The 23,353-nt window shown below is 42.0% G+C and overlaps 1 protein-coding gene across 3 annotated transcripts in view; it reads left to right on the plus strand.

Annotated features, from left to right (window-relative positions):
• B4GALNT1 (beta-1,4-N-acetyl-galactosaminyltransferase 1) overlaps positions 1-23,353 on the plus strand; it is a 117,376-nt gene that overhangs the window by 87,808 nt on the left and 6,215 nt on the right. For 2 of the 3 annotated variants that reach the window (XM_075199346.1, XM_075199347.1), the window contains 6 exons: positions 1,195-1,235; positions 3,237-3,417; positions 4,146-4,238; positions 12,056-12,246; positions 20,596-20,736; positions 22,501-22,738. In XM_075199346.1, coding sequence (XP_075055447.1) covers positions 1,195-1,235; positions 3,237-3,417; positions 4,146-4,238; positions 12,056-12,246; positions 20,596-20,736; positions 22,501-22,738 — 885 coding nt within the window. Of the gene's footprint in view, positions 1-1,194; positions 1,236-3,236; positions 3,418-4,145; positions 4,239-8,911; positions 11,172-12,055; positions 12,247-20,595; positions 20,737-22,500; positions 22,739-23,353 lie in introns of those variants that run through there. The other variant, XM_075199348.1, reaches the window with a different exon arrangement.

A 23,353-nucleotide genomic window follows, 5' to 3' on the forward strand; every position in this document is an offset into this window, starting at 1 on the left:
TGACTTGTATGTATATATACTTGTACTTCTATGTATATATACAGTATATTTAGAAAAAATTCGGAAACATGATGTTTAACTTAATACAAACTTTTTCTTTATAATTATGTGTCAGGCAGTCTTGCCATCGTCCTCCTGTGTTACTTCCGTTCTCTTCTGCTTCTGTTGACGGCTTATAAAGTAGTGGATACAGATCGCATTGCTCAGGGGGTAGCATCAGCACTGGGACACTTGACACATAGGGGCATATTCTATTAGGGTTCCGGTCCGCGGTAACGCACTGCAGAAAGTGCGCACTATTGCCGGTAATACGGTACCGCAATAACGCAGATTTTCGTACGCAACCCTACGGGCTGCGAACGAAAATCCACATTATTGCGGTACCGTGGATTAAGTTCGCGTCCCGTTCCGGCGCGATCCCGCGGACCGGAATCGTAATTGAATATGCCCCATAGAACTAAAATATGATGTGCACACTCTAGAGGTAGCATCCAGCGATATTCATCAGCAACCACCACACAGTGACCACAGCTTGACCAGATCATTGATAGAGGTCATTGCTCTCCAGAAAGAATGCACTATAAGTACACCCTGACATTTATTTTAACTGCAGGGAGGACCTTGAACACAGCTTGTATCATTGTTGATTCTTCCTACATTTGAAAAACATTTGTTGTTTATTGACAGCGTATTCTCCATAGAGATCAAAGATCATCAGCAGCAGCAGCTATTTGTATAGCATCACTAATTCCAAAGCGCTGTACAGAGAACTCACATCAGTCCCTGCCCCATTAGAGATTACAGTCTAAATAATCTTTATTTAAAGATCTTTACCTAAGATGCAGCCAGGCCGTGTTCACCATAAAAATCTGAATGTCTATACAACTGAACAATAAATAGATCAAATAAATTAATTAACCTGTGGATTCATCAAATCACTGATTTTTGGTAAAATTTTGATGGCTATATTTAAAATTGCAATTTTGATAAAGGTAAAACCCAGCGAGGTTTGCCATTAATAAAATTACCGTTTTAAATATGCCTGTCAAAATTGCCAAAAATTTGCGTTTCAACGAATCTGCAGGTTAATACATTTACCCAGATCTGTCTGTTGCTGCTGCATGTTCCCATCAGAGCACTGTATGAATTATCTCAATAAGCATGTTTTAATGTTAGCACATTTTATTGTTGCAGGGTTAAGTTTACTGGATCTCAATAAAAAAAACATTTATGAGGTAAGCACTTTCTTTTTACATATTAATAAAATACTTCCGGCTTGACAGTACACTGGTGTTGTGAACTTTTCTGCTAACCTTTGACATAATGAACATCATATGCATTGGACATACAGCCAGAAACAGGCTGCTAGAAGGCAAGTAGGACTGTACTATACCCTTTTGACACAGGGGTGTACATGTATGAAAAGTACTTTTTACAAATGTGATCTTATTATTTACATTGAGTACAATTCTCATCAGCTACTCTCTTAGCTGAGTTTTATAAGTTAATCTTTTATTGGAGAAGAGTTTTTGAAAAGCAGCAACATTGCATTATAACAAGGTTCTCTAAACATGCCGTTATGGAAGTTGTAGCCACCCAAGATCATCCCAGAGAGTGTACATGTTTAGATGCACCTGCTGAGCAGCAAATTATTCATGTAAACAATTTTTCAATGTTAGCCCCTAGGCACTGTGTGAAGCCTGCACATGACTCATAGGGGTATATTTACTAAACTGCAGGTTTGAAAAAGTGGAGACGTTGCCCATAGCAACCAATCAGATTCTAGCTGTCATATTGTAGAATATACTAAATAAATGCTAACTAGAATCTGATTGGTTGCTATAGAGAACATCTCCACTTTTTCAAACCCGCAGTTTAGCAAATATACCCCCTTGCTGTGGCTTGCTGTTTTTCTTGTCAAAAGAAAATTGTTGAAGTATGTAGTAAACATAAGCGTGTCATGCGTGTCATACAGACTTTCCATAAATAGCAGTGATTTAGCTGTTAACTACATAGTATAGCAAAAATGAGATTATAGTAAAGTTATGGGGTATGCAGTGGTTAGCAATGCTGCCTCACAGCACTGGGGTCATGATTCTCACAAGGGTCGCTATGTGAAGTTTGTATATTCTCCCTGTGTTTGAATGGGTTTCCTGCCACAGCTCAAATGCCGAATAGTAGATTAATCTGCTCTTAACGTGAGTGTGTGAGTTTGTGTGATAGAGAAGTTAGACTGTAGGCATCAGTGGGGCAGGAACTGATGTGAATGATTCTTGCATAATATGTTGGCACTAAACACAGTCAGAGCCGGATTAACAATAGGGCTAAATGGGCTACAGCCCAGGGGCCTCAGGCAGCCAGGGGGGCCCACCAGCATTCATCGGATCGGGGGCATCCCCGCCCCTGGCTCCGACTGTCACCTGTTCAAGGAGAATGACAGGCAGCTAACAGCAAATGTTATGCTGTTACCTGCCTGCTGTCACTGTAATACTTAAGCACTACAGGGAGTGGAACAAAGGAAGGAGGTAAGCTCATGGAGGGGGGGGGGGCCCTCACAGTACCCTTAGCCCGGGGTCCTCCCTTCCCTTTATCTGGCCCTGCACACAGTCTATAGATATTTTCAGGAAAGATAGGGGGTACCAAAATAAAGGGCTTCATCTGGCAAATTAACCACCATTCTGAGAGCACCACTATACAAAATCAACTTGCATTGATATATAACATTCTATTATTATTCCTTCCCTCCTTCTGATATTTTCTTGTTCTTTCCCAATGTTTAGAATATGTTTTTTGTTTCTACATATCCTTTATTAAATATATAGACAACTTATGGGCTCTTATTAAGTTAAACTCAAATGGCTTTGTTGGTGTATAATACTTTTACTTACGCGTAAGCACACAAAGTGCTAGTTGCAAAACTAAAAATGTGTATTAAATGCCAATGACGCAATTTGTGTTCAACTTAACATAGCCCCAAAAATGTTGTTGGAATATTTGTACATTACATGAATTATAAGAGGAGCCAATGCTAACATTTACTTTATACTTTTTACCAACAAAATAATTGGGGAGAAACTGTAAATGACAGGGCCCCAGAGCTGGAATTTAAAAGGGATTGTTCCTCCATGCCCATTATTTAACAAAACCTCATCACTAACATTATAACCTTACTTTGTGCGCTAATCATTTTACAGTGCACTAGTAATATATTCAGTAACATCAGTAACATCTTTCAGGTGAGCCTGTCATGCACTATTGGGACATTTGACGTGACTGCAGAAGTGGACAGTGTGACAATAAAGGGCGCAGGAGAAAAAGAAATCACATTATCCAGCCCCCTTTTGGATAACCTGAATCGTCAGCTCCAGTTAATTTCATATGCCAATGCAATCTTCCATCCAAACACAGCTGACACGGGTAAGTAAATTATTTTAGAAGGAGTGAGGTTTAAACTTTTCACCAATTATAAAACCGGACACTGAAAAATTAGCTTGGTCAATATTTTAGAGATTAAGAAAGTGAAGGGTTTTTCCTACATAAGACAGAGATTGCTTGTTGAATCGGTGTGTTGAGAATGATGCCTTTGTTTGTGTTATTAACAGATATAGCCTGTGCTTTAAACTATATCGAAGGCTGTGTATACTGAACTGAACAAAATACATGAAATAACTGGATTGCTAAAACGTAACCCGGACATCATGTTCTATTTCTATACTCTGCAGCACGATGCCATATTAGGATGAAGGTCCTTCTCTAACTAAACAGGCAGACAGGGATTGACAGCTTTGTAGACTTGCTTTACAAAAAAGCACTATGTGGATTGGTGGATTTGTGCAAGGGGCAGGGCCATGCTCTGACAGAAATTTAAATTAAAGTAGTCTCAGCTTTTTGACCTTTAGAATCACTCAGGAACACTGTCCTACAGATATGGAAAGGTTATTAGCTGTTTCTTATGGAACGTGGAGGTAATACTTTACTTTTTGTATGAGCTGTGTTGGAATGTCGGGTTAACGCTGAGCAAAATATTTTACCTTTATGGTTCATACCTGAAAAGCTAAATTCTGGGATTTAGTGGTCCAATTATTCTGTGTCAATATAGATTAAAAGTAAACACTTTAATAATTATTCATATTCTTGCTTTTCAGTTCAGTTTCAATCAAATGGACACACTGCAACATTTACCATCAAAGTCCGCCATCCTGTTGTTCCGAAATTATATGACACGGGATCTGGTAACTGTAAGTAGTAACATTGTAACAGGAGTTTACATGACATTCAGGTTGTCAGTTATTGCCTTACAATGCATTGTACTTAGCATTCCTCCTGTACTTATTCCTATCTGCCCCCCCCACCCTTAGCATAACCCCTTCCAAGCTCAGTCTGCTATATCAATCACTTTCACTTCCTTCTGCTATCACTATATTGGAGAAGAGTGACTGACACTGTCAGTGGAGTAGGGGCATGAGTGGGAGAATACTTCTGCTTCTACTGCCCCATCTCCACTCAGCCTGTCAGTCATTGCACTGGTAATATGGTAATTGCAGTAGGAAGCTCAGGTGACTGGTTTACCACACTGTGCTTGTTCCTGCAGCCAATTATTGCAGAACAAATGACTGATGCTACAAAGAAAAATGATGAAGCTAGTTGGAGGCTGGTAGGTAAGATGGGAATCTCATCACTGATGTCCCTAGAATTCTAGGGATCATCATCATCATCAACATTTATTTATATAGCGCCAGCAAATTCCGTAGCGCTTTACAATTGGGATGTAGCGAGCTGCGTATACAGTGCATCTGGAAAGTATTCACAACTCTTCACTTTTTACACATTTTGCTATGTTACAGCCTTATTCCAAAATGGAATAAATTCCCTTTTTCCCTCAAAATTCTACACACAATACCCCATAATGACAACGTGAAAAAGGTTTTTCTGAGACTGTTGCAAGTTTATTAAAAATAAAAAACTAAGAAATCACATGTACATAAGTATTCACAGCCTTTGCTCAATACTGTGTTGATGCATGTTTGGCAGCAATTACAGCCTCAATTATATTTGAATTTGATCCCACAGGCTTAGCACACCTATCTTTGGGCAGTTTCGCCCATTCCTCTTTGCAGAACCTCTCAAGCTCCATCAGGGTGGATGGGAAGCGTCGGTGCACATCCATTTTTCAGATCTCTCCAGAGATGTTCAATCGGATTCAAGTCTGGACACCATCTAAAGAGTCTTTTCTCAAATATAAAAACACATTCTCATTCACTAATTCATATAACTTTTTTTGTTAAATCTTTGTGGGAGTCCTCTTCTTACCTCCTGCCAATCCCTTGGGAAAAAAAGCCGTGGACTTTGCAAATACAGAGTGGTTTTGCTCTGAATGTATCTATCTATCTCTCTCTTATATTTATATATATATATATATATATATATATATATGTGTGTGTGTATATATATATATATATACATATATATGTATATATCTAATATATAAATGCTTAGTGGCGTCTGTCTGTCTGTGTGTGTGTGTGAAAAAAAAAAAACAAGTTGCAGCGCCACCTGCTGGGCAGAGTTATACACTGACCTACTAAATTCTTAGTGTGTGTGGGAAAAAAAATTCAAAAAGGGCTGAAATTTGGTAGGGCTCAAACTCATTTTCGTGAGGTAATTTTACCTCATGAACACACATGTGTAGAGGCGTGCGTTAGTGTGTGTGTGTGTGTGTGTGTGTGGAAAAAACTATTTTCTCAGAAAGGGCTCATCCAATTGACCTGAAATTTGGTATACTGACATTATTTGACAAAAAAATTAGAATAGTCAAGTCAGTTAACTTCCATCATCCCCCCTTCCCCCCGTGGGAGGGGTAGTAAAGGCTAAATTTACGAGTTGAGGGGTCAAACTCATTTTCGTGAGGTAATTTTACCTCATGAACACACATTAAAAAGGGCGCTTGCGTCGGGAAGTAACGATCTTCCCCTGAGGAGGCCTGGGCTAGGCCCAAATGCATGACAAGAACCTTTTTAAGACCTTAAGTATCTTGATTTGACTAGAATGCATGAGTATCATGCACGGGTTAACTTGTATATATAAATATATATATATATATATATATATATATATATATATATATGATAGATAGTTAGATAGATAGATAGATAGATAGATAGATAGATAGGTAGATATAGATAGATTCACATACATATTTGCAAAAGATATGAAACATCCAAATAGATGATCCCATGTTCCAGTTTATTAGAACTTTTAATACGTCGGATCAGCAGTTTCAATGTTTCATTTTCTTCAAATCCCAGAGCGCCCCCTTCTTAAAGTTCTTTATATCTTTTGGGAGGCACAGAGGCAAGTATCATTTTGGTTGTAGGAGTACCCACTTAATAAATATAAACATATATATATATATATATATATATATATATATAAAATAGAATTATGTGTATTATTATAATTTTTAAATGGTGGATTTAAAGGTTTCGTGATAATGGGGTTGTGATTCCCTAGTAATAAGTACACTCATTGTTTTATGACTGCATTAGATGGAGTTTATGAAGTAATAGGTTATTGCAGGATATTAAAGTCTGTATTATGGAAATAATTGATGAAGATGAGTTAGCTGGTAAATTGTTGGTTGATTCGTATATTAGTGGATTAGAAAGTTGGTAATCAATTGAAGGTAATGAGGGGATTAAGGTATCCTATGTACCCTGAGTGGAAACCTGCCAAACCTGTCCCTAACTAGTAGAAGGAACATAATTATTTGTATGGGGGAGGAGAGCCTGTGATATGTTTGTTCTGCTGATGGTGGGAAAAAAGATGGGAAGAGTGAAACAGTATTATTCTTCCCACACAGCCGCCTGCTTCATCAGCATGACTGGTGGACACTTGTTCCTCTGGCATCTGGAGTGTCAGCACTTGAAATACAAAGCTTTATTTCAAGCATACTGGGAGGAATTCATACACAAATACAGTCTCAAGCAACTTTAAGTCCCCTGTGTTAAGTGTTTACTGTATAATAACTATGTGTTCTCACTCAGGCTGTTTACTGTTCAGAAAATGTCACTGATCTTAATCTCTGGAGCTTTCAGGGAAGCTAACAAGGCTTCAGAGGGCCACATTGTAGCTCACCAGTTGAGCAGTCTTGCTATATACTATTGTGCTGTATGTGATAGGTCCTCTAAATGTGCACAAACAAGTAATGTTAAATTTATTTTTTATATATATTGTTCTATCCATAGTATCAAATAGGACAGTATTAGTAAATGTATTAAATATATTTTTGTTATTGTGTTGTAGCAATAATATTTAAAACTTGAAATATCTCCATCCTTATTGTTAGTATTAAAATATAAACAAATATTTTGTACTGTTTATCTGTCCTATTATAACTTTATTTTTTCATATTCAGATATTTCTTCTTTCAGAAACTACATTTGAAGTCTATTTCTACTGTAATTGTAATTTTGTGTCTAATTCTTCTCATGATTTCCCCACAAGTTACAGTTGAACTTCAAGGAGTCAGATCATAGTGATAAATGTGTCACATGTATTAGAAATTAGCTTCATATGAGAACACATAATATGCAGCTTCAGGCTGCTGTTCTCAGAACTACATCTGTCAGTATGCTCAACCATACACTTGTATGATCTGCATACACACATTACCCCCAAATCTGCTGTCTAAGAATGGTCTCCTTGTATGCTAACATGTCCACACTTAGAGGGGATACAGTCCACACTTAGAGGGGATACAGTCCACACTTAGAGGAGATACAGTCCACAGTTAGAGGGGATACAGTCCACACTTAGAGGGGATACAGTCCACACTTAGAGGGGATACAGTCCACAGTTAAAGGGGATACAGTCCACACTTAGAGGGGATACAGTCCACATTTAGAGGGGATCATAATATAAAAGGTATTTCTCTAATACATACCTCCCAACATTCCATTTCTTGGGATTGGGACAGGGACTTGTGAAAGAGGCGTGGTCCCTTCACAAGGCGATGTGGCCACATCTGTGATGGGAGCATGGTCACACCTTCCAGCTGCTGTCCCTAGCGCATCTGAAACAAAAAACAGGCCCTGACCCCTTTTCCCCAGGACTTTTGCATTGCCACACTAACCAGTGGTAGATGCGTTCGGCACTCACTCTCCACTGCTTCACTCTGCTGTGCAGTGGGGAATACCTCCCAATATTCCCAGCGGTCAAGACATGCGCCATAGTTTTCGGTACGGAGAGACAGTCCTGCAGAATTGGGACTGTCCTGCCTAAATCAGGACAGTTGAGAGGTATTGTTAGGGCTAAATTCCTGTATTGCTATACAGAGGTATATTTAACCTGCAATTGACAAGCCAAAGTTAATATGTATAATGCTGTATCAGCAGTGTGATGTACATGATCGATCAGAGCTCAGAAAAAGAGACCACACAACCATGTCTGGTGTCCAAATTGAACTGGTTTTACTCATTCAAAATAGCTCATATTTAGAACAAAATTACGTCATAATCACGTCAGTGGAAAATAATTAATTAATTACATCAGTGTATAAACATTATTTAAAATTGTAAGCTCCTATAGAACTTTGAAAACATAAGCATAAAATATTGTTACTGTCAGCATGGTGATTTCTGATATTTCTCAATATCCTTCGATTGGCCATTTATTTCTTTAATCTGGAATTTTTGAGGTTGGTGCACTTCTTGATTTTTGCAAACATTGGCTGACACATGTCTTGTGGTTGTCCCTTTTATCCAGACAGGAAATTAGCACAAAATATCTGAATTTGACTTAAAGAAATAAAACCATCTTAAATTGATCTGACAGAAAAACATTATGTTAAGAGCATACATATCATTATATTTGTTAATACCTTACAACTTATTTCTGATTAGCTTAGTTTTATGATTATGGTTATTCTTTTTTTGATTATAGCTTAAGGGCCCTAAATAATAAGATAACTTTTCCATCATTCATATGAACATATGAACCTAGACCCCACAGTATGATACTAGTCTAAGGCAAAAATGATCAATTTATGGCTTGTGGGATGAGACTCTCTAAACCTCTTTTGGTGACTTCCACCATACATGACTACCTCCACACTCTGTAGCATTATATGATTTTTTTAATAGTATTTGGCCTGTGAGCATATAGCTACGACATATGTGCAGCCCTGTTTATATAGACATAAGCATTGCTATTCTGTGCTGTTGGGGACCTTGCTCCTTCCACCATCTAACCTTCAGTCTGTGGCTTCCAACTTGCCTCTATTCAGTTCCTTATATTATGTCACTGCCCCTGTCACGTGCATCTCTGTCCTCACTGACATAATCACTTGAGTGACTATGAAGTCACTGCCTCCCACAATGAGAACACTCATCTCCATAAATAAGATGTGCTGTTGTAAACATTCCACTGATCTGATGGACTACAACTTGTTTTATCCCCATGAAATTCAAAACAATAAACACACAGAAAATCAGGATTTGAATCATAACAAATAGGTTCTCTCAGATCCTAGCTAAATACACCTGAAAGAACAATCATTGTGAAATTAAAAAATGTATATTTTTTACATTAACAGATTTTAATAAACTTTATAAACTAAATAGAATAACAGTGTGATAATGATCATGGTAAATACATTGGAGTTGCTAGTAATCCTAATATAAGTGGCTATTCCCTGCTGTCGGATTGTTCCTGTTCATGCCCTCCTTGATATGGCAGCCTCCACTCCTTAAACCTAAAATGAGCACTTGTGACATTTTCTATAGTGCAGTGGCACAGTCACATGACCGCACTGTTGCTCTTCCCCTTTATAGTGGTGACCGGTCAAGAGGTAGTGTAAGCGTTATCTGATATTTTACTCACTTTACATGGCTTCTACAGGGTTAGGCTAAGTACACGCGACAGTGTTTTAAGCAGATTATTATGCCCAGAGCCGTAACTTAGAATTCTAGCGCCCGGGGCGAGAAAGACAAATGCTGTCCCCCTAGCCCTCAATTTTGACCAAATTAACCTAAAATATTCCTAAATTGCGGCCCCCTTCAGCGCTGCGCCCTGGGTGGTCGCCCCTGTCGCACAGCCCTAGTTAAGGCCATGATTATGCCAGTCAGATGATAAACGACCCAATATCCCAGTAGTGTGTACCCTGGAACAATGAACGATTATTGTTCCAAAGCACATGAATTCATTGATCGAGATTTTCAAACTGGAAGTCTTGTTCAGCATTGGAACAATGCCGATGACGTCAGAACAGAGTCATGAGGATATATTTACTAAACTGCGGGTTTGAAAAAAGTGGAATTGTTGCCTGTAGGAACAAATCAGATTCTAGTTATCATTTATTCAGTACATTCTACAAAATAAAAGCTAGAATCTGATTGGTTGTTATAAGCAATATCTCCACTTTTTCAATCCTGCAGTTTGGGTGTGGTATTAGTTTTCGGCACTGACAATGCCGACATAAATGACAGCGACAAAAAATAACGATTAGTAAATGACAATGTACAAAAAGCGACTTAGCATGATGTCACTGGCCATGGCGGTGGCTCCCACTTTTGTGATGCTGGATATCCCGACACTAGTTACCCCGGCAGGATTACAGCGAAGACCGCATCGGAGACTCACTGGAAACACAGGCAGCTCGAAAGGCAGACTTCACTAAATTGCGGCAGCTGAAGAGCCCGGCAGCGTCCGATGACGTCAGAATGAAGAGACACACTGTCATCCGAGCTCTTAAGGTACTAATTTAAGGAGGCGCCACCTGTACAATGTACATGGCTTAGTAAAGAACCTTGTACAGGCGGCGCCTCCTTAAATTAGTACCTTAATCCAGGTGGTGGGTCCCAACATTGTCACTTTAAAAGCACCGTTTTCACAGGGTCCATGACCAGTGACGTCATTTCTGACTGTATACATTTGGGAAAGTCGCTTTTTGAATCTGTAGGTCATTAAAGCAGCCGCTAATCCTGGATGTCTGTTACATGCTAAGTCGCTTTTTTTACATTGTCATTTTGATACTAATAATTCTTTTTCTGTCGCTGTAGTTTTTGTCGGCATTGTCAGTGCTGCAGAAATGACTACCACCACTCCTTTTAGTAAATATACCCCATGATCTTTTCAGTCAATGGTTATGACAGATGAAGAGCACAGATCTGATGGTAAGTCTTGTAAAACGTGTATAGTGTCTACACATGAATCTGCATGCTGATAGTTGGTAAAATCGTTATAGATAACACATCTGGAGAAAATTTCTGTAGTGTGAATCTAGCCTTACTGTACAGTCCAGCAGGGCATGTCTTGTCTATTCACTCTGTCCATTAGCATTAGTTATGTGACCTCGGTCATATGCAGCTGAGACACGTCACTCCACTTCTTAAACTCATCCATCCTGTCTTTTTTTTTTATCAACTACTTTTGGTGACCTCCTTCATTTACACGTTCCTCCCAAATACCAGACAGACAGATTTTATTGCAAGTAGGTCTGTGAGCATGTTAATGCATACCGATAGAGGGTGGTAATTTGTTAGCTGTAGAATAGATGAGAAAGTGAAATGACTATCTTTTCAGATAAAACTAACAAAGCACATCTGGGGGTAAATGTATCAAGCTGAGAGTTTTCCGGCGGGTTTGAAAAACCAATCAGATTCTAGCTATCATTTATTTAGTACATTCTACATAATGATAGCTAGAATCTGATTGGTTGCTATAGGCAACATCTCCACTTTACAAACCCGCTGGAAAACTCTCAGCTTGATACATTTACCCCCTGGTCTGGTACATTTTCATAGCTAAGCACAGTGGAAATCACTGCTACATTAGAACCTTGAAGACTTGTAATTATAAATAAAGTTAGCTATTAAATGTATGTTAATATTGCCCATAAACCACAGTCATTGATGAACAAATAATGAAGAGACACAGGATATAGGTGCTCCAAAAAGAACCCTCACACAAAAACCCATGTGTAAATATTTATTCTGTATTTCAATGTTGGATTATGAAGACCATTAAGCAGTAGCAATAAATATGTATTTCTTTACAGCTAAATACAACATCAGTGCCCTTGTCACCATAGCAACAAAGACTTTTCTTCGCTATGACAAGCTGCAGAATTTGATAGACAGCATCAGGAAGTTTTATCCCACTGTAACTATTATAATTGCGGATGACAGTGAAACGCCACAGAAGGTTGAAGGTCCCTTTATTGAACAATACATCATGCCCTTTGGGAAGGTACAGTATTAAATTCACCACTACGTTTCCTTTTTCTATGTATTAATATTCTGTGTTATCCAAGGTTATCCTTAGTCCCTGCTTGTGGTTTTTTTTTGGGAAGTCCAATTTTACAGAACTATCAATTTGCATTCATGTTACAATGGATTCTGTCTCCATCTCACTTGTGATGGAATAATTCCAGATGGATTTCAATTGACAGCGTTACTTGTCAGAATAACGCGGCCCGAGCACTATTACCGTTAGTACGGTAATTTAACGCGGATTTCTGCTCTCGCACTCAGAGCTGCGAGGAAAAATCCGTGTTGAAATTACCATACTAACTGAAATAATGTGCACTATTACTGTAGTAACGGTAATACTGCGCGGACCGCGTTATTCTCTGGAGTAACGCTGACAATTGAATACCCCCCTCAGAATCCACCAACTCTAAAAATATCAGTTTTGCAAAATGCAAAACACAGAACGGTAACATGGGCCTGAGCAACTAGGGCTTCCCAGCTGCTGAGATACAACAGGCATAATACAGAATGTGATACTAACAAAAGAAATTGGCAGTAATCTTTCAGACATCAAATCAAGTATTATTATTATTATTATTAATATTTATTTATAAGGCGCTACAAGGCATCCGCAGCGCCGTACAGAGACAAACAAAATCACAATACAATGGGAGACAGCACAGTACAGTAAACACAGCAACTCAGTACGCTCAATGCACAGCTAGAGAGGGCGGGGAAAGGGGAGGGAGGATCCGAAAACGACGGGGCCCAAGAAGGGGGGCGCGGAAGACAGGGAGACCCCCAGGGGGGAGGAGGGAGCGAAAGTGGACGTGGGGTGGAGGACCTTTCAGGAGGAGGGCTAAGTAGCTGGAGAGCAGAGTTAGAAGTGGTGGAAACAGGAGGAGAGATGGCCCTGCTCAGAGGAGCGTACAATCTAAGGGGAGGGGTGGACAGACAGAGAGACGCAGGGGAGAGAGGGAGAGTAGGGGGACAGAGGCAGAAGATAAGGTAGGAAGTTAAGTGGGAGACAGAAAGGCTTTAAGAAAAAGGTGGGTTTTTAGGGCCCGTTTGAAGCTGGACAGATTAGGGGAAGTTCTGATGGAGGGAGGGAGCTTGTTCCAGTGGAGGGGGGCAGCGCGGGCGAAGTCTTGGATACGCGCGTGGGAGGAGGTTATAAGGGGGGAAGAGAGGCGACGGTCAGAGGCAGAACGGAGAGGGCGGGATGGAGCATGAATAGAGAGGAGGGTGGAAATGTAGGGCGCAGTGGAGTTGGCGAGGGCCTTGTAGGTGAGTGTGAGGAGCTTAAAGAGGATTCTGAAGGGGAATGGGAGCCAGTGAAGGGCTAGGTAGAGGGGGGAGACAAAAGAGGAGCGGCGAAAGAGGAAAATAAGCCTAGCTGCAGCGTTAAGGACGGATCGAAGGGGATCGAGATGAGAGTGGGGGAGGCCAGTGAGGAGGAGGTTGCAGTAGTCCAGGCGGGAGATGATCAGAGAGTGGATAAGGCATTTGGTGGCATCTTGGGAGAGGAAGGGCCGGATGCGAGCGATGTTGCGCAGCTGGAAGCGGCAGGATTTAGCAAGAGAGAGGATGTGGGGGCCAAAGGAGAGAGAGGAGTCGAGGATGACACCAAGGCAGCGAAGTTGGGGGACAGGCGAGATAGAGGTATTGTCGACAGTGATGGAGAGGTCAGAAGGGGATGGGGTATGAGAGGGAGGAAAAACTATGAGCTCAGTTTTGGCAAGGTTAAGTTTGAGGAATCGAGAGGACATCCAGGAGGAGATGGCAGAGAGGCAGGCGGACACCCTAGAGAGGAGGGAGGGAGAGAGATCAGGAGAGGAGAGGTATAGTTGAGTGTCGTCAGCGTAAAGGTGGTAGCTGAAGCCGAAGGAGCTGATGAGTTCACCCAGGGAGGAGGTGTATAGAGAGAAGAGTAAGGGTCCCAGAACAGAGCCCTGAGGGACCCCAACTGGAAGGGTGGATGGGGGGGAGAGAGACCCAGAGGTGGTGACAGAGAAGGAACGGTGAGTAAGGTAAGAGGTGAACCAGGACAGGACTGGGCCGGAGAGGCCGAAAGACTGGAGGGTGTGAAGGAGGAGGGGGTGGTCAACGGTGTCAAAGGCTGCAGAGAGGTCAAGGAGGATGAGAAGGGAGAAGTGGCCCCTGGCTTTTGCAGAGAGGAGGTCATTGGTGACTTTAGCCAGGGCAGTTTCAGTGGAGTGGAGGGGGCGGAAACCAGACTGGAGAGGATCAAGGAGGGAGTATTCAGAAAGGTAGGAGGTGAGACGGCTGCAGACGAGCCTCTCAAGAATTTTGGAGGCAAAAGGGAGAAGAGATATGGGGCGATAGTTCGAGAGAGAAGTGGGGTCGAGATTAGGTTTCTTAAGAATGGGGGATACGAGAGCATGTTTGAAGGAGGAGGGGAAGATGCCAGTGGAGAGGGAGAGATTAAAGAGGTGAGCGAGGTGGGAGCAGGTGGTGGGGGAAAGGGAGCGAAGAAGGTGGGAGGGGATGGGATCCAGGGGGCAGGTAGTGGGGGGGGAGGATAAAATGAGAGAGTGGACTTCCTCGCCGGTGGTGGGACGGAAGGAGTGGAGGGGAAGGTGGTTGGGGGGGGAGGACAGAAGAGTGGGAGGGGTGGAAGAGAGAGTGGAGGAGGAGATTTCAAGTCGGATGGCCTCGATTTTAGAGGAGAAGAAGGAGGCGAAATCAGAGGCAGTCAGGGAGGAGGGGGTGGGGGGAGGGGAGGGGGCCAGGAGAGTGCTGAAGGTGGCAAAGAGGCGGCGGGGGTTAGAGGACTGGGAAGAGATGAGGGATTTAAAGAAAGATTGTTTAGCGAGTGAGAGGGCAGAGCTGTAGGATGAAAGGATGAATTTAAAGTGGAGGAAGTCAGCCAGGGAGCGGGATTTTCTCCAGTGACGTTCGGAGGAACGGGAGCATTTTTGGAGGAAGCGGGTAAATTTGGAGTGCCAGGGTTGGGGTTTGGAGCAGCGGGGGTGGACGGAGTGGGCAGGGGCGACCGCGTCCAGAGCGGAGGTGAGGGTGTGATTGTAGAGGGAGACCGCCTGGTTGGGGCAGGCCTGGGAGGAAAGGGGAGAAAGGAGGGTATCGAGAGAGGAGGACAGAGAGGCAGGGTCAAGAGCATCGAGGTTGCGTATGGACAGAGTAGGTTTGGGCAGGGGGGGGGGGAGCAGGAGAAGAGGAGAGAGAGAAGGAGAGGAGATGGTGGTCGGATAGAGGAAAGGGAGAGATGGAGAAGTCAGAGAGATTACATAGGTAGGAGAAGACAAGATCAAGGGAGTGACCAAGGCAGTGGGTAGAGGAGGAGGTCCATTGGGTGAGACCAAGGGAGGAAGAGAGGGTGAGCAGTTTGCTGGAAGCAGGGTAGGTGGGGTTGTCGATGGGGATATTAAAGTCACCGAGAATGATCGAGGGGAGATCGGAGGAGAGGTAGTGAGGAAGCCAGCTAGCAAAGTTGTCAAGGAAGAGGGAGGTGGGGCCAGGGGGGCGGTAGATGACAGTGACGCGGAGATGGATGGGGTAGAAGAGGCGGATGGAGTGAGCTTCAAAAGAGGAGAAGGAGAGGGAGGGTTCAGGGGGAATGACACGAAAAGTACAGGTGGAGGAGAGGAGGAGGCCAACTCCACCGCCAGGGCGGGCACCAGGCCTGGCGGAGTGGGTGAAGGAGAGGCCACCATAGGAGAGGGCAGCGGGGGAAGTAGTATCAGAATCGGAGAGCCAGGTTTCAGTAACGGCAAGAAGGTTAAAGGAGTTGGATAGAAAGAGGTCGTGGATAGCAGTCAGCTTGTTGCGGACGGATCTGGCATTCCAGAGGGCACAGAAGAAAGGGGGAGAGGAGAGGGGGGAAATGGGGATGAGGTTAGCAAGATGAGCAGCGCGCGGGGGATGGCGGGGAGGAACGGGAGAGGTAGGGCGGGGGGAGAGTATGGGTATGGAGTGAGAGCGGGGAGGCATAGTAGGGAGAGAGAGTAACAGAACAGTGAGATAGTGGGGACAGTGAAAAACAGGTAAGAACAAAGGCAGGAAGACAATGAAAAGGTGGAAGATGATAACGAATTAGGGCGTGGAGGGCATGGAACAACAGTACAGTGAGATAATAAGGACAATGAAAACAGGTAAGAATGATAGCAGAACAGTAAGATAATAAGGACAGCGGATAACAGGTAAGAATAAGCAGGGAGACAATAGCAAGATGGAGGACAATAACCAAATAGGGCGTGGAAGGCAAAGAATAATAGAAGGAGAGGTAATAAGGACAATGGAAATAGGCAAGAATAATAACAGGTAAAACTAGTTGCTGGTAAATATAAAATCAGGAAAAACAAGATAAAGGCATATAAATAGTAGAATAATAACAGGTAAAAAGTAGAAACTTGTAAATGTACAATCAGGAAAAACAAAATAATGGCATATAAAATAATGTTTTATATGCAGTTGATGCAGTTAAGCCAGGGATTCAGCAGGAGAAGGGTTAACTGACAAGCCGGGTCGGTACACAGTAGATCAGTTGCTGCAGATAAGCCAGGGATTCAGCAGGAGAAGGGTTAATTGCCAAGCCGGGTCGGTACACAGTAGATCAGTTGGTGCAGATAAGCCAGGGATTCAGCAGGAGAAGGGTTAATTGACAAGCCGGGTCGGTACACAGTAGACCAGCTGATGCAGACAAGCCAGGGACCCAGCAGGAGAAGGGCCAACCGACAAGCCGGGTCGGCACACAGCAGACCAGTTGGTGCAGATAAGCCAGGGACTCAGCAGGAGAAGGGTTAATTGACAAGCCGGGTCTGTACACAGTAGATCAGTTGCTGCAGATAAGCCAGGGATTCAGCAGGAGAAGGGTTAATTGCCAAGCCGGGTCGGTACACAGTAGATCAGTTGGTGCAGATAAGCCAGGGATTCAGCAGGAGAAGGGTTAATTGACAAGCCGGGTCGGTACACAGTAGATCAGTTGATGCAGATAAGCCAGGGATTCAGCAGGAGAAGGGTTAATTGACAAGCCGGGTCGGTACACAGTAGATCAGTTGGTGCAGATAAGCCAGGGACTCAGCAGGAGAAGGGTTAATTGACAAGCCGGGTCGGTACACAGTAGATCAGTTGATACAGATAAGCCAGGGACTCAGCAGGAGAAGGGTTAATTGATAAGCCGGGTCGGTACACAGTAGATCAGTTGGTGCAGATAAGCCAGGGATTCAGCTGGAGAAGGGTTAATTGCCAAGCCGGGTCGGTACACAGTAGATCAGTTGGTGCAGATAAGCCAGGGATTCAGCAGGAGAAGGGTTAATTGACAAGCCGGGTCGGTACACAGTAGATCAGTTGATGCAGATAAGCCAGGGATTCAGCAGGAGAAGGGTTAATTGACAAGCCGGGTCGGTACACAGTAGATCAGTTGGTGCAGATAAGCCAGGGATTCAGCAGGAGAAGGGTTAATTGCCAAGCCGGGTCGGTACACAGTAGATCAGTTGGTGCAGATAAGCCAGGGATTCAGCAGGAGAAGGGTTAATTGACAAGCCGGGTCAGTACACAGTAGATCAGTCGATGCAGACAAGCCAGGGACTCAGCAGGAGAAGGGCCAACCGACAAGCCGGGTCGGTACACAGTAGATCAGTTGATACAGACAAGCCAGGGACCCAGCAGGAGAAGGGTTAATTGATAAGCCGGGTCGGTACACAGTAGATCAGTCGGTGCAGACAAGCCAGGGATTCAGCAGGAGAAGGGTCAACCGACAAGCCGGGTCGGTATACAGTAGATCAGTTGATACAGATAAGCCAGGGATTCAGCAGGAGAAGGGTTAACTGACAAGCCGGGTCGGTACACAATAGATCAGTTGGTGCAGACAAGCCAGGGACTCAGCAGGAGAAGGGCCAACCGACAAGCCGGGTCGGTACACAGTAGATCAGCCGGTGCAGACAAGCCAGGGATTCGGCAGGAGAAGGGTTAATTGACAAGCCGGGTCGGTACACAGCAGAACAGTCGATGCAGACAAACCAGGGATTCAGCAGGAGAAGGGCCAACTGACAAGCCGGGTCGGTACACAGTAGGTCAGCCGATGCAGACAAGCCAGGGATAGATGGTATGGCCTTGTCTTTGGAGTGATGATGACACTCCTTTGTACCCCCACAATAATTTCCCACTGTCTTCACAAGTTTTTAGATGTTTTATAATTGTGGACAGATAATTGTGTGGGAGGAAAGACACAGAGCTGATCTAACGTGCAGCCTTCTCCAACTGCCGCCCGCATGCATAAGTATTGGATTCCTAAGCATTACTGCAGATTCACATGTTTGCATCTATATAAAGTGGAGTATTGGTTATACTACTCTTTCATGTCTTCAGAACTGAAACATCAAAAAATGCAATCTCTGGCTCCACCTGGTGCATTTTTATAGTTAAAGGACTTTCCCTTCTTTGGTCATATTCCTTTTCTTGTACTGGTGACTAGAGATGCTCTAGTTATCCCAGCAGGCTTGTAATCTGATAAAATCATCCCAGTTTAACAAATTCACAGCTTTCGTTAATGTTTAGAAAATATTGAAATTCTGTTTTGATTTAACCACCATAGTATATGTTCTGTGGAGCGTTTAACTCAAATTTGAAGTTCACAATAAATTAACTATAAAATGTATGGGTTTGACCATGCGCAAGCCATTTTGAATATGTTTGAGCTTAAATGGTTACATTTTAATTTGATAGAATTTTTTTTGTTTTATTTGAATTTCATAGAATTTTGTAAAGAATTTTCAACAAGGAGCGGATGTAAAGATTTGTCTGTTTATGAATACGGGTCTAGGTCCGCTCTACTCCAACAGACAATACACTGCAGGATACATCCAATACATATGTGGAATATAATGTCCCAAAAGAACGCACTGAAAAAAACCTATTCTATTAATGTCACCTGTTAATAATACAGTAATTAATGTCAGTAATATAGTCATAAGTCATTAAAAAATAAAAACGCCCCCCCCATAAAATGCTTTTATTAAGATGTTACTAATGTGTACTGTATATGCATTTTTACACTTACTGCTGATTGCAAACACATGTTCTAACATGCATATACAGTCGTCATCACTAGTAATCGGCACGTACACCAGACCTGTAGCTGCTGTAAGTGAGACTACAGAAAAACACGTACCTGTGAGATGGCCAAAGTTTGAATTGGACGCAGCAGCGTGCGCTCGAGCTTGGCATGACCTTACTGTACATTGACTATGTGCTACCGCCCCGTCCCCTCCCCCTTTCACCCATGAAATCATAGTATGTAGTAATGATTTTTGTGAAGAGTTGAACTTTGCTGTATTCTCTGGTGTGTGGTTCATTTCTAGGCATGTGCAGAGCAATTTTATGTGAAATATGGCACTTATCGGCATATATGTGCCTTAAAAAATGGAAAATCAAAAATACTTTTAAAAAAAAATTTAAAAAAAAATTCATTAATTCTTACATTGTTAACAGGTGATAATAATTGAATACTTTTTTGTTTTTCTGTGCATTTTGCTAGGACTTTATATTCCACATATATTGTACGTATCCTGCAGTGTATTGTGTCTGTCTCAATACGGCAAGTGGCGTGTATGCCATACATGCCAACCTTTTGGAACTTCTTTCCAGGAGATGCAAGGCAGGGGGCCGGGGTTGGAGGGCGGAAGGGGCGGGGCGCAGCAAATCATGTAAAAATGGCGTTTTGTCGCGGGGGCGGGGCCAAAATGACACAATTCTCCGCGAGTCGCGTCGTTTTGACAATTGGATGCTGTTTGCGGGATATTTGCCTGCTTTCCCGGGAGTCAGGGAGACCTACCCAAATTTTGGGAGTCTCCCAGACATTACGGGAGAGCTGGCAAGTATGGTGTATGTGTGTACACCCGTATTCATCAAGAGACATTTCTTCAGATCTAATTAAATAAGGACGTGCGAATGCCAGAATTTCGTGCTTTTTGAAAAAACACATAATATTTTGTTTGTTTTGCGTGCCTTAATGTGTCTTTGTATTGTCACAGGTCTCTGAGGTGAAATCTAATGTCCTAATCATTTACAATAGAGAGTAATTTACTCCCTATATTAAAAGTTATTTACTTCTATAGTTACAAAACAGTATCCCATATATAATGCGTAGTTCATGTGTTTGTCTGTAGTGGTATGGATAGTAAATATAATGCTGATCATTACAGTCACTTGACCATACATAATATATCCCGCACACTCAATTATGTTGATTTATTCCCATTTCCTTTGTTTACTGAATCTTTGTTCTCTACCCTCTCTGTCTCAGCCTAACTCCACTCCTCATATGGAACTCATTATTAATTGATAATCTAATTGTAATTGTTTATAGGGCTGGTTTGCTGGGAGAAATCTGGCCGTTTCCCAAGTGTCTACAAAATATGTCTTGTGGGTCGATGATGATTTCATATTTTGTCCTCGTACCAAGATTGAAAAACTGGTGGATATTTTAGAGAAGACAACCCTGGACTTAGTGAGTATACTTGTTATAGTACAGGTATGGGATACATTATCCGCAAATATGTTTTCTGAACATTAGGAAGACAAAGAAGAGAATAATTGGTGCTGTTCAGGAAGAATATCGTGTATACTGATATGGTCACTAACTACAGTAATGTAATGAGGAGAAGACTGCTAAATTATGTCAAGATACTATTCAGAGAACCCTACGTAATAGGTCCAAAACCTTTAAATGAATTACTCCGATGCTTTGTTTGTGGTACATAGGAATAAAAAGTGTCACTCTATTTCAAGTAACCACGACAGTGTTATTTTGGCTACAGTATGTTGCTTCAGTGTCATCTGGTGCTGAACTGGAATAACAGAGGCGTGAGAGAAGGCCCCAAGGATTTAAATGCATGCAATAATGAGGTGCATAACATTAAAAAGTGCCAGTAAAAGTATCAGATGTTTGGGTTTGGTATGACATGTTAGGAGCCTTCAGACAGAATAGGTGAATAAAATGAATGATGTTGGAAGAGAATTATGAGATAATGGGTACAACTGAGATTTGGTTGAATGAAAGTCAGGACTGGGCTGTGAACTTGGAGGATACAACTTGTTTAGGAAGAATAGGAAATATATGACCAGGAGAGGGGTTTGTGAAAAACTGTGTCCGACCTGCCAAATAAGTACTAGGTCTGGTAGTAGCATTATCTTCATCAGCAGAGATCTAGTTGGAGATAGAAGGCAAATCTATAAATAGTACATGACCAGACTGAGCTAAAGTTGTTAGTGGTCTACCACGGGGTCTGTGAATATGGGGGTCAGTTTGAGCATCTCACTACAAGAAGGACATAGAAGATCTTGACAGGTTTCAGCGGAAGGCAGCCTCACTAATAATGAGAATGGAAGGATTAAATTAAAAAGAGAATTTAGAAAATCTGGGTTTCTTTGCTTTGGGAAACCTAAATAATATTACTCTAAATTGGCATCTATCACATTTATGAGATGAAGGGGCATATTCAATTGTTGGCGTTACTGCCTAAATTAATGCGGCACGCGCACTATTACCGTAATGACGGTAAATACTGTTATTACGGTACCTTTCATGCTGGATTTCAGCTCGCTGCTCAGGGAGCTGCGAGCTGAAATCCGGCTTAGTATTACCGTAATAAAGGTAATTCTTTTTCCGCAGCGGAAAACGGGAACAATCGAATATGCCCTGAAGGATTGAACATGATGGACCTGAGTCATTTTACAACCTTACTAACTGTGTAACTATGTTTTGATAAACCACAATATATGTAGTGTCAAGTAAATGTTACTCTCTGTAGCATACAATGTTGCATGAACTGTATGTTACATAATTAGAACCATGTAAAGTCTATGGGGCATATTCAATTGTCCGCGGTTTCCGCCGTGGAAAAACTATTACCGGTATTATGGTAATAGTAAGACGGATTTCAGCGAGAAAAGTACTGTAATACCTGTATTTACACGCACTATTACCGTAATGACGGTAATAATGCACAGGACTGTAACGCCAACAATTGAATATGCCCCTATGTGTTAGAAAATAATTAATTATTAAACAACCATAAGAAGTCATCATTAATTAATGGTTTTTTACCTTTGCCATTTTTCAATGTTGTAAACTATGACAACCAAGTACAGAGAGACCATATAAAGTTGTACAAACAATGCAGTTGATTGTAATTTTCAGCTATGCCAGTAAATGTCACCTTTGTGAGAAAGAGCTACACTTTGTCATGTAGATAAATTATGTTTTTTGTAGGTAGGGGGCGCTGTAAGAGAAATTACAGGATATTCTGCAACTTACCGGCAAAAGATTAGTATCTTACCTGGAGGCAAGGAAGGAAACTGCCTGATGACCCAACTTGGTTATCACCATGTCATTGAGGGCTTCCCTAACTGTGTGGTGACTGATGGTGTGATAAACTTCTTCCTGGCACGAACAGACAAGGCGCAGAAAGTTGGCTTTGACCCTCGGTTGTCTAGGGTTGCACATTTAGGTAAGTTTAAGAGTCCAGAATTAGCTCAATAATGGAGGACCAGCAAAATTAGTCAGAATGTATTAATATTTCCAGCATTAGAGCTTTTCCCTCTTGTGATTTATCTCTAGACATGTTAGTTAAGAAACTAACAATTGTGACTAATCACCAACTATCTCTGAAGGGTGTTTGTTATGTTTGTGGTTGGTCTCCTTTTCCAATGGAAAATGTATTGTTGCAGTGTTCAGTATTGATATTAAATCAGCAATCCCACATAGAAGGTGTATTTATTTATTTTCTTTAAATAGCAAGTTAAGTGCCTTTCAAGCATACATCTGTTAGTCATTTTTGTTAGCTAACCTTCAGCAAATCATTATCTCCTTTTCAAAAGCTCTCTGACAAATAAAAATGGCTGTCAGACATAGACGCAGTCAGTCTGATGCACAAGCTCTCGGCATCTCATGTGATGGCAGAGGGGGAGAAGGAGGATGTCATAATGCAGTCAGAGCTCAGAAATGTGTTCCAAAGCCTCTGTGCTCACTACATCATGTACCCTGTGACTGGTTGTCATGGTAGTCCAGATTTCTAAATTATTAATAGCAGCCTGAATAAAAAAAAAGTAAGGACATTTGTAAA

Source organism: Mixophyes fleayi, chromosome 2, assembly GCF_038048845.1.
Source record: "Mixophyes fleayi isolate aMixFle1 chromosome 2, aMixFle1.hap1, whole genome shotgun sequence".
Lineage (NCBI taxonomy): Eukaryota > Metazoa > Chordata > Amphibia > Anura > Limnodynastidae > Mixophyes > Mixophyes fleayi.